The following is an 11,612-nucleotide window of genomic DNA, read 5'->3' as shown; positions in this document are numbered from 1 at the left end:
AACTTATTATAATAATATTTTTGAAAGAAAGCAGAAGAAGCTAGATAAAGGCAATTCATACACATTGTCATCCTACTTCGGGCAGTGTTCAGTTCAAGAAAAATATATATGTGTATGTATTTTAATTAGCTAATTTCTAAATTTGATACTTCAGAAAACTCTCTTTTCTCCCCCATTATTTTGAGCCATGGGTGTTTGTGGCTTACTACAAATTCCTGTGCAGACACTGCCTTTAATATATTTCTAGTTCAGGTATTTTAATTTTTGGGGGAAAAAAATATGTCATATTTTTCATATGACAAAAACATATGTCATAATCAAACTGTATCTAATCCAGGTGGAATGAATTTCATGTTTTGTGGTTTTCTTCAGGATAGAAGCTTGTGTTGTATTTTTTGTGGTTAAACTCAGGATTCTGACTTTTGGTCAGACATAAAATCCTTCACCTTTGCTCAGACTTCGTTATATGTTGTTCAGTTCAGGATGACCTATTTCCTTTTGATAGGCAAGGGTTTATCCCTCTGAAGTTCATTCCACACATTTATGTTTTTAGGGGTATCAAAAGTCATTTTTTGATGTCGATTACTTCTTAAACTAAGAGGTAGAAAAATATTAAGAAAGCTAAGAATGCATTCCTGCAGGTTTTATAGGCAAATGCCAAATAGTTTGTCTCAGTAATTTAAAAACCAGTTGAAGCCCTGTGCAGGATCTCATCTTGCCAAGATTCTCTACTAGGCAAAAAAAAAGGCAAAGGAGGCAAAAAGAAAATATCCTGAACTTCAATTTCAGACATGACTCTTTGGAAAACAATGTAAAATTTGAAGGAGTAGTTTTAATGAATGTTAACCTGGCAAATTTTCTGCATGGGATAAAGTCTGTGGATGATTTATGCTAAGAAACTATAGCAGTTACCTGAGTAGTATTTATAGAGTCTTAGTTCAAGTCTCTATTTTTATTGGTTTCAGTAGCAAAACGGCTCTCCTTTCCAAAGGGACATCTGGAAATAAAAAGATAACCATCAACACGTCTGCATCTGGGGATCACTCCAAAAAATACAGTCTAATAGTCACTGATCACTAGGAAACCCATTTCTCATTCTCTTTCAAACCCCAGGCCTGTGAGTGCTGCTGTGGGCAGCTGAGGCAGGCACGCCATCGGTAACGGTAACGCTGCCGCTGGCTGACTCGGTAAATACATTCCTGTCTTCTTCGGCAGGATACCCTTGAACTGTGCACCGGAGAAGGGGAATTTGAAAGCGTGCTTTTTCCTCTGTGCTGTTTTCACACTTGCCTTGCTGGGATTCTGAAGCTTGACCTTCAGGGCTGGAATAGAAGGGATCCTGTTCGGTGCTGCAGATCTTGCCCGCCGTCTGTATCGCTGCCCTCTGCCGCTATTTAGAGGACCCATACAAAGGTAAGAAGTAGTCGGGTAACCCCCCACCAAGGTCATTTCAACTCAATCAGCCGTTTATACTGAATAAGGGGGACAGGATTCTTCCTCTGAAGCTGCTGTGTAAGCAGCTGGCATTGCAGGATGCTGCCGCCAAGTATGTGTCGTGGTTTAGCCCGACGGGCAGTTAACCACCACACAGCCGTTCTGTCACTCCCCACACACATGGTGGGACTGGGGAGAGAATTGGTAAAAAATGTAAAATCCATGGGTTGAGATAAAGACAGTTTAATGGGAGAGAAAAGGAAGGGAAAATAATAATAATGATAAAAGAATTGGAATATACAAAACAAGTGATGCACAATGCAAAGAACTGGAATACACAAACCAAGTGATGCACAATGCAAAGGATTGGAATATACAAACCAAACGATGCACAATGCAATTGCTCAGCACCTGCTGACCGATGCCCAGCCAGTTCCCAAGCAGGGGCCCCCAGCCCGCTTTTCCCCCAGTTTGTGCACTGGGCATGTGTCAGCTGTCCCGGCTGTGTTTGCTCCCAGCTTCTTGTGCCCCCCAGCCTGCTCACCGGTGGGGTACTATGAGAAGCTGAAAAGTCCCTGACTTAGTCTAAAGACTGCTTAGCAACAATTAAAACATCAGTGTATAATCAACATTATTCTCATCCTAAATCCAAACCACAGTGCTATGCCAGCTAGTAGGAAGAAAATTAACTCTATCCCAGCCAACACCAGGACAGGTTGAAAATACTCCAGATCAGAGGGGGAGGGGGTGGGTGGGATTGTGGGTTATGTTCTGGCAGCGGATGCTTGAACTTTGTAATATAGGTCAAACCAGTTCCACATCGGTAGCTAAGGGGAAAAAAATGCCCTTCATTATGTTAACAAAAACAGTGGTTTACATGTGCATGTATGCCAAATTCATTAGGCAGGTAATGAAGCATTTGCACAAATGTAATTACATACAGCAATTCTGACAGTTCATAACACTACATTAATAATCACTACAATTAGTTCTGATGATGGAAGCAATTTACAGCACGTCACATGTATAAATAATGGTGCATTTCCTGCATGTGTCATTATTATGTATTAAGGATGCCACCTTGTTGTGACTTTCTCAGTAATGTTCCCCTTGAGTCAAAGTTAAGGGTAGATGAGTGATTTTATTTCTAAGCTACAGCATATTTCACACTTGTATAGTTTAAATACTCAGTTGAGGTCATTTGTGTAAGTTCTGTATATGAAATGCTTAAATAAAAGCAATAATTATTTATTACTGAATGATGTAGGATATTACTGAATAGGTCCTCCCATTTTAGTAATTTAAAGACATTTAAGAGGTATTTATAAAGAAAAAAGAGATAGAAATGTCACCCCTTGATGATATTTTTTCCATATCTCCCATCTTGTATTTAGTCTTAGAAATTAGTTTTCCTTTTTTTTCTTCTTACCCTTACTGACTTTTATTTAGCTAACAGGACATGAAATTGTATTTCCTTTCTGTGGTACTTGGTGTCAGTGAAATAATTGCTTAATTTTATAGTGATGATTTAATAATGTGCCCCATTTAGAAAACAAGTCTATAAAATCAGCTTATTCCAGCCCGTAGTGTTCTTTGCTAATAAATCTTGCTGCTTTAAGCTCTGTTCTTTTCAAACCACAATTCATAAGCTGGGTAATTAATTTTGCTAATTAATGAGAGGGAGAATTCTGATGACAGGGAGTACTAGAAAGGTCTTGTAAGAGTGAGAATTATTTCTTCTCTCCTCTTGGTAATATTGCTTATTGGCCCTTCTCATTGCATTGGTTAGTGATTCAGGACCCTGTGGCTTTGTAAGCATGTTTAACATAGGTATTGGAGAGAGAAAAGAGGTAATAGTTTTTAAAAAACATGACTTTTTCTGTATATATACATGTATATGACTCTGTATGTGTGTATTTTTGTGTGTGTGTATATATATATATATATAAACATCTCCCAGTTGAGTATCTTTTGGGGACAGTTTTGTTTAAGACAATTAGGGATTGACCAGAAAGCATAAACTGGGAAACCTGAGCCAGCCCGTCAGCCCGTCAGCTGCTGAAAATTGCTCTGACTCCCTCATCACTTGTTCGTGGTGCTTCCCTGTGAGTATTTCATCTTCTTGCACCTCAGTCTGACTTAACCCATTTTCCTGTTGCCAGAGAAGCTCCACCACACCAACCTCTGATAGTTAAGGTCCCCTCAGGTGAAGTGCAGAATGCCTGATCCTGCCTCGTTGTCCCGCTCTTCCCACTCTGCCTTCTGATCCCCATACACGGGTTCTATCATTCAATGTGGGAGGGGGATATGGACCCCATTCTCACCATATCCATACATTGAGCAACGGCTCAGTGGGTTTTTGAGTACAACAGACCAGTTTCCTATAGAGTACAATGGCAATTATGCAAACCTGAGAGCCTGAAATATTTCTAATGCAAACCCCTCAGTTTTCTCACACTAGCAAAAGTGTCCCTTTTGGATCACCAGATTTGACTATCCCAGTGTAATCAATGTCCCAAGAGTGTGCAGCTGAATGAGCTTGTACCGAGTTAGAATATTGATATACTTTTTTAAAAGACAAAGGAAAAAGCCATTTCTTTAGATAAATATATATGGAATTAGGAAAACTTGAAACATGTTTCAGTTGCCAACAAAGAGAAAAGCAGGTTTATTCTAACTACAAGAACGCTTCATTCTAAATCCAAGTTGTTGGCGTTTTCACGGGGATTCTCTGCTGAGGCTTCTCATCACCAGCACGCAGCATTGCATATTATGTTCCAGTGGCCTTTTTTTTCCTTCTTTTACCATTCTCTTCAAACCTGTTTAAAAGAAAAATGGATTAGTGTTTCACATATTCAAATTCAAATAAACTTGTAGCAAGCAGGCTGGAATAGCTGCAGCTATTTTACTTGTTCTGTTCTGTCACATCATGCAATATTTAAAGCCTATAATTAAGTTTTCTTTGAATTCTTGGGAAGCAAATACTGCCCTCAAGGGTGTAAAGGTTCCTGTCTGGAAAGGCTTCATCACAGACTGGCATATTTTGCAAACCAAAGAGTATCTATCAAAAAGAAGCTTCAAACTCTGTGAAGCCAAATAAAACAGAGACAGTAGTTCCTTGAATAAAATGTTTTACCACTGTTAATCACACGCTATAACAGTGGCATTATGAATAGAGTTCTACAATAAACATAATGCTTATGTGATGTGGTAGTAATGGGATTAATATTAATTCATTTTTTTCTGAAGTTCTTGAATACATCCCAAATTCAAATAACGTAGAATTTCAGTTACTGAGTGTTTCCTAGTGAGGAGACATAAAAGACTGCAATCAGATACGAGTTTTTTATTTTTCCCTAAGAAAGGCACAGTAGGTTACCTTCCTGTCACTCAAGAGGATTATGATTTTAAAGATCTGTATGGGAAAATACATGCACTTGTTAATGAGTTATATTCTCTTATATCATGTGGTGTTTTGAAAATGTACTTTTCACTTAAAAGCTTTTTATAAGGGATAAGGTAGAAAACATGACATAAGGCCCAGATGACACACTTTACACCGTTATTGAATTTTAGTCGCAAACTTGGTATTTTTACTCAGGTATTTATAGATACCTCTCACCAGACTGAAACAAATCTGTTTCAGTGTAATTATTTGCTAAACAAGCAAACCCTGGCAATACGAATACATAACCATGAAGCTTTCTGGAAGGAAGTATTTGAATTTCTTTTGTTTCTTTTAACAGCTTTTATTCTGAGCAGCTTTGGTTTGTCCTTTAGAAAGCTGACCTGTTTTATTCAGTGATGCGTTCTGTTCCCCTGGGTGGGTTCCACGGGAAGACTTGTGTTACCTCTTTAGCGAGATCATGTATGTTGGCCACATCACCGATGCCTGGAATCGCAGGCTCTGCTGTATGTATCTGCAAGAACTCATCAGCCCACCTGCGGTAAGAACTTTCATATATGCCTAAAGCTCCGAACATGTATATAGTATGTTCAGCCCAAGAGAAGGTCATCTTTCAGAATGGGACCCTTGTGGAGGAGACCACAAACTTTCTCATCTATGCAGCCCTTGTCAGGCTGTGGGGGGAAAATGTTCTCCAACTTGTAATTAGTGCAATGATTCATCATGAGCAGATTTTGACTGTGAGGGTTTCTGACTTGGCCTATGACTTGGTTAGATACTTTTGGAAGCACCCTTACTTGGCAGCTCGAGTTAAGTGTTTTGTGACACTGCTTGTATAGCCAGCTTAATGACGTTAGAAGGTAGTACCTCTAGGTTTCCATTTTCCTAACAAAACTATTCTCTTTTAAGGTGCTTCCATTTGGAGGGGTCTGGGTGGACACAGGAGACTATATTTTATGGAACTGCTTTTTAATCAACGTGACTGATAGTTAACTCACCAATTACAGCAATCCAGAATGGTGCTATCCTCAAACCTTACATTTACTGTCCGTATGTTTTCTTCTCCAGAAAAATAACAGAATGGAAATGCTATACATTTCCTTCTGTTTTCCTGATGCCAAAATGTGGAAAACAGCTTGTAAAATTGTTTCTCCTTTCCCACCGCTCTCTCATATATCTGTTTTTGTAGCTTTATCAGATGATCACCAGTTGATATATACTGAATTATTCAAATTTCACGGCTGGGTTTTCGTCCTGGACAGGAGTGTATGTGGAGCATCCATGAGTCCAAGGTGCAAGATTGCCAAAGTTGCTTCTAATCAGAAACAAACGTTAGAACTTTTGAGGCTACAAAAAGAAAATCTTGCTTTAACTTTAGCTCTCGAAAGTCTTGCATGTAAACTACTAATCTGTTTCTATATACACACATTTATATAAAATGTGTATTGCATACATAGATTTATATGTGTGTGTGTCAGTAAATATATATATAATAAAGAAAAAAGCAACTGGCTGCTTCTCCTAAGCTGCTGAACTAGTCACTTTAGAGAACTGATTGTACACAATTTGCTAAAAACAGCCAAGAGATTTTTCAAGGGCCCTTTCCAAGACTTGTTATAGTTCATTGTCCAAACGTAAAAAGCTTATCTGGGAGAAAAAAGAAAAAAAAAAAAAAATCAACATGTTACGCGTGAGCAGGTCATTTGCGGAGCCGGGCTAACTTGGGCAAAGTGCACTTTTCACCCTTGGCTGAAGCCGGCCTTTCAGCTGCAAGCAAGGGGAGCCTGCTGGTGCCTCCCCGGTCCCCAGCGCGCGGGTGTCCATATGTCAAGGAGCCACACTCAGATGAAGGCAATTGGAAGTAACTGCTCAGAAGAAGATGCCCAGAGTAAGTTGCCATGGAGATGGAAAGGCTAAACACCACTGTGCTCCTGACCTTAGCGGAGGCTGATTTCTCCAAATGACAGCTGGGGTCAGGAGGGTATGGTGGGAAGCTCATCCCGCCGGCTTCGGCTCTACCTCTAGCCTGTGGATAAGTAAAGAATTACTACTTCCAGTTTAGGCAGTCCATTAACCTTCACAAGCCTGAACTTTCATTCAAATAATTGTAAAATAAGTATAGGTAGTGAAACCTGAGCAGAATCACTGCTATTTGTATGGCCTTCGGAAAGTTTAGGGACCCAACCCTGAGTGTGGATCCACTGGTGTTTTAAACAGTAAGATAGCTTTCCAGGCTTTTTGCTGTAACTGGAAAATGTTAGAGCTCTGAAGTACAAGCAAAACCAGAAAATTATTCATTGACTGGTAGCCAAATGAATGCAAACAGGATGGCAATGCCTTTCGTCAGCGCTGGTGCTTTGTGTTCACTGGGGACTTCACCTTCTCTTTTACTTATTCGCATTACCAATGAGTTCTTCTAGCTATAAATTAATTCCACAAGGTGCGTTAGGATAAACCACTATACATCACCTTTGCTGTACCTCATCTGGGATCTGTTGTAAGGACAGAAGGATGGTGAGTTCCTGCTCTGAGCCCCCATAACCTGCAGCCTCCCTCTGCATACGTGACTCCCATGAATACAGTAAAACCCAGTTGAAGTGCCAACGGAGCGACTGGTGAGTACAGATTGTCTGACAGAATTGATCTTCCACTCGAGGTGGATAACAGGGCTTTTGTCAGAACCTCAGCGCTACTTCAAAGTGGTGTCTTAAGACGCAGCTTATTGTGGGTAAGGTCAGTGGTGCAGGTTCAGGCGCAGGTAAATCGCTGGTTGCAGAACCAAAATTACTTCAGAAATAAGTGCTTACTGGTGTTATTGTGAGCAGCAGCTTGTTGTTGACTGTTCTAAATGCCAGAGGCCGTTAAATTTTATTGTGATTTTGTGGAGTGGACCCTGCATTAGGAAGAAATAGCTCATGTGAGAAGTACCACTTAGAGCCAGAAATATTTTTCAGCAGAAACAACTTGCAAGTCTGCTTTAAATCCCAGGCAGCTCTGTGACAGTAAGTTCAGAGAAACTCTTTGAATCCAGTGAGGTCCTCGCAGTGCAGGAGCTGGGGGAGCCTGGAAAATAAATGTGATTGCTACAGCTTTTATTCTGTCCTGTCGTCGGTAGGAGGGCAGCCCACCAAGAGGACATCTCTCCAAACTCCTCTCTACCTACTTAATTCTTTACCGGCTCCAAAGTTCCGAGCCTTATCTTTAATATCCTGACAGGGGTGGGGCCTGCCTGTTCTACAGAAATGGTGCAGTTAATAGTGTTTGGTTCAATATTAAGCTGATTAAGACCTTAATTTTTTCTGCTGTGAAAATGATTGCCACTGTCTATCTTACTGAGGCCAAGCAGCAGTACAAAACCCTGCGCAAGACTTCTGCCTTCGGAGAGATGTTTTTCTTCGGAGAGAGAGTAGGTTGTTTTTCTTTTCTTTTCCAGCTCCTGGGTGTTAACAGAAGGTAGAAGAGAAAGGAAGGGAACATCAACACATAAAGAAGTGCTCCAAGTGGCAACCATTTCTGTGGAAAGTGGATTGGGGTCACGGTTCCTGACAAGCTGAGATTGCTCTTATACTGGTGTGTGCTATCCCATTTCCACACTCCACTTACCTGTCTCTCCCTGTGACCTCTTTAATGGTTTGGTTTTGTGGGTTTTTGTTGGGGTTTTTTGTGAGTGCAGTGTGTTTCTGCAAAGCCCCTAGTTAACAACACACTAAATAGAATTAATGTTGTGGCTCATGTATTAGGATGGCGGTTCAGGTGAGTTGAGGCTCCAGTCGTGCCTCTTGCACAGGTGTCCTGTGTGACTGTCTGTGTCTGTCAGTCTCTGGTCTGCAGAATGGCTGATAACCCCTGCTTATCTGCTATGGGGATGCAGAAATACTTAAAATACGCTTGCCTCAGTAATGACAGTCCTTAAACTCAGCACGTCCTCATGAAGGAAGCAGCAACAGTATTTCAGTACTACAGAAAATGGGAATGTCTAAAAAGTGTGCAAATAATAACTGCTAAAAATAGTTTGGTAACCCTGTTTTGCTGTATCAGAACATACAGGTGTCATGTTGATAAACTCCAGACAGATTTCTGAAACTTTGTAGGTGCAGAAGAATGTTTTGAGAACTGGTGACAGCATTATCAATAACATTATCGATTCTTTTACTGAAGCTTTTAGGGGAACTGGCTGTGGCACCAGGTTTCTTCACCCCATCAAATCTGGATTATGCTGGATACCATGAATACACAGATGAAATGCTACCATCTGAAAGCGCTGTACTGTACGGACTGCACCCCAATGCTGAGATGGGATACTTGACAGCAACGCCAGATAATCTCTTCAAAACTCTTGGAAATGCAACCCATGAGTTCATCCACAGGAGACAGATCAGGCCAGTCTGCAGAGGAAAAGGTAAAGTTCATCTGGTGTGTTGTCAGCGCTGTTAACAACTATTATTTCAGCAAGAGACTTCATTTCTATGGGATTTTGTTTTCTGGTAGTATGAAGAGGTGAAATCTGGGCAAGGAGGCTGGCTGGCTGACCATCTCTTAGCCAAAGCACCTCTCTCGTACCAAATCTGAGGTTTAGCAGAACAGTAACGTTAATACCTTATAAACTGTCAGATGCTGGGTTGAAGGGACCAACCCTAATATAAAGATAAGCTTTGTCACTTAATAGGGAGTTAACTGGGGCGCTGTGGTTCTGTTCATAGTCCAGGTATCTCAGACACCCAGATACCTTAGTAAAGCCAAACTGATTGCAGAAGAATGCAAAGGACTGGTTTTTAAGCATGGGACAGCACTGGTGCTGTACTTACTAGATTAAATTAATAAAGGATGAGCAGGAAAGGAGAATGTATCTCAGCTAGTTCTGTTATCAGACCCTGCTGTCTTCTGCACTTTCCTTTTAGACCTGAGAAACTATGTCCAAATGCCCCAAAAGCTGGCACATCATGGGACTGAGCCTTCAGCTCCTCATCTTTACGAGAGTTAAATTCCTCTGTGACTGCCACTTTTGTTATGCAGCTCTCCATCCCTTTCTCCCTTTCCTCTGGGCACCCTTTTCCCTGCCCCTCCTGCCCCCGGCCCCCCTCTTACCACCATCAGATCATGAAGGTTTTGCAGGGGGGAACGCGACAGCTCTGCATACAAGTAGCCAAACAACGCTGCATTTCCCCGGGGGAGCTTGTGCTCTTCACCATCAGTTACCATCCACTTTAGGGAATGTGGACAATTATATATGGCATTCATCATTAATTCTGCCAGAGCTAGGGCTGAAATGGAGACTGAGCTGCACTGATGTTGTGATTTCATTCCTGCTCATTATTACTGTTAGGAATTTTCTTCATTTACGTTGTCTCAGTTCCAGAGCAGGCGGGCAGGGAGGAAGAGAGGCACTTTTGGGGGGGTGAGACTGCGTGCGCCTCTGCCTGCGCTGTGTTTTCCCTAATGCCAAGACAGTAAGGGCTGTGGGTGGTGGAGGGGGTGATGGAAGCTGTTAGGTGCTATAGAAATATAAACTACTAATCACACTTGACTACAACCCAAGGCAATCTCAGGGAACATCCTTGTAAGAGCAGTCATCCCAAGCCCAGGGACGACACGCTGGTGAGATTTGGGGCGTCAATGTTACTTGGAAATGGTAAAGCCAAATAGAAGTTCCTAAGTGTTAATTGGTTTGCAGTCATTTCTCTCAATACTGCTGCCAAAGGTGGAGGAGCATCTGTCATCTGCCTAAGAATGTTTGCACTCTCCTGGAAAAGAAATCAGACTTAAGAGGCAAAAAGTTGATTGCAGTGATTTCTAATGGCTCTGTATTGGCCTGGACAGGTTAAGAATATTCTGGATGATATTCTTGAGATGCTTCCTGAGGAGTTTAATGTAGCAGAAATCATGCAGAAGACTACTGCCTGCAGCCCCTGTGCTCTTGTTTGCCCTCAAGATCGTGAGAGGATGAACCTTCTCCTTGCAGAGATCCATAGCTGGACCTCAGTCTGAAAGCAAGTGTCTTTTTTTAATAGTACTGTTGCTCTTCTATGTATTTTGAGGCTTTTTGTTGCTTTTTTTTTTTAAATGAAAGAATAGCTATTCTTTATGCCAGTACGCTTTGTATTTTTCTCCAAACAAAGGGGGAGTTGATGTTTTCTCCTCACATGGAAGTGCTGCAATCCACACTCTTCTATGATGCTGTGCCAGACACGTGGACTGAACTAGGATATCCATCTACATACAGCCCTGCCCACTGTTAAAGTACCCTGCAGCAGCCGGGCATAGCTGCTACGCACTGAGATATTCCAGTCATCTAAAACGAGCAGGTTTATTCCATTTATTTTTTTGTCTTAATGCAAGGCAGCTTTACTTTGAAGTGAGTTTTGCAGAAATTGCTAAGCACTTTGCTAAAGCAAAGGCTCCATCACCTCCCTTTGCCACAAGTACTAGGGGTACTCAGCATCTTGCAGGATTTCTTTTCCCCTACCCTGCCACCAGCAATATCCACTCGCAGGCAGTTAGATATGGATAAAATACAAAGTGGTTTTGGAAATTCCTCTGGTATTTCATGGCAATGTATGCTGCAGTATGACATTGTTCAATCTCTGCCAGACTCTCTTGTGCTCCCGATTTGTACCTTGCTCTGGCTTATTGGAAGTTTAAACGCAGCACTGAACATGGCATCAGTTTGCACTTTAAGAAACCAGCATTTGTCATAACCAATTTTGGGCGGTTTCTGAAGGTGTCTTAACATGACTTACAGTGATGTTCAGGTTTCTCCCCAAGACAACAAGTT

The 11,612-nt window shown here is 41.4% G+C and overlaps 1 protein-coding gene across 1 annotated transcript in view; it reads left to right on the top strand.

The window, feature by feature from the left end:
- Positions 1 to 11,076, top strand: part of DNAH11 (dynein axonemal heavy chain 11) — a 132,407-nt gene extending 121,331 nt beyond the window's left edge. Inside the window, 6 exon segments of the mRNA XM_037383857.1 lie at positions 1,216 to 1,346; positions 5,231 to 5,381; positions 8,999 to 9,174; positions 9,176 to 9,239; positions 10,658 to 10,808; positions 10,913 to 11,076. Coding sequence (XP_037239754.1) covers positions 1,216 to 1,346; positions 5,231 to 5,381; positions 8,999 to 9,174; positions 9,176 to 9,239; positions 10,658 to 10,808; positions 10,913 to 11,076 — 837 coding nt within the window.
- The last annotated feature ends 536 nt before the right edge of the window (positions 11,077 to 11,612 follow it).

The sequence above is a fragment of the Falco rusticolus genome, chromosome 4, assembly GCF_015220075.1.
Source record: "Falco rusticolus isolate bFalRus1 chromosome 4, bFalRus1.pri, whole genome shotgun sequence".
Lineage (NCBI taxonomy): Eukaryota > Metazoa > Chordata > Aves > Falconiformes > Falconidae > Falco > Falco rusticolus.
The sequence above is the reverse complement of the archived record's forward strand: the minus strand, read 5'-3'. Positions and strand labels throughout refer to the sequence as shown.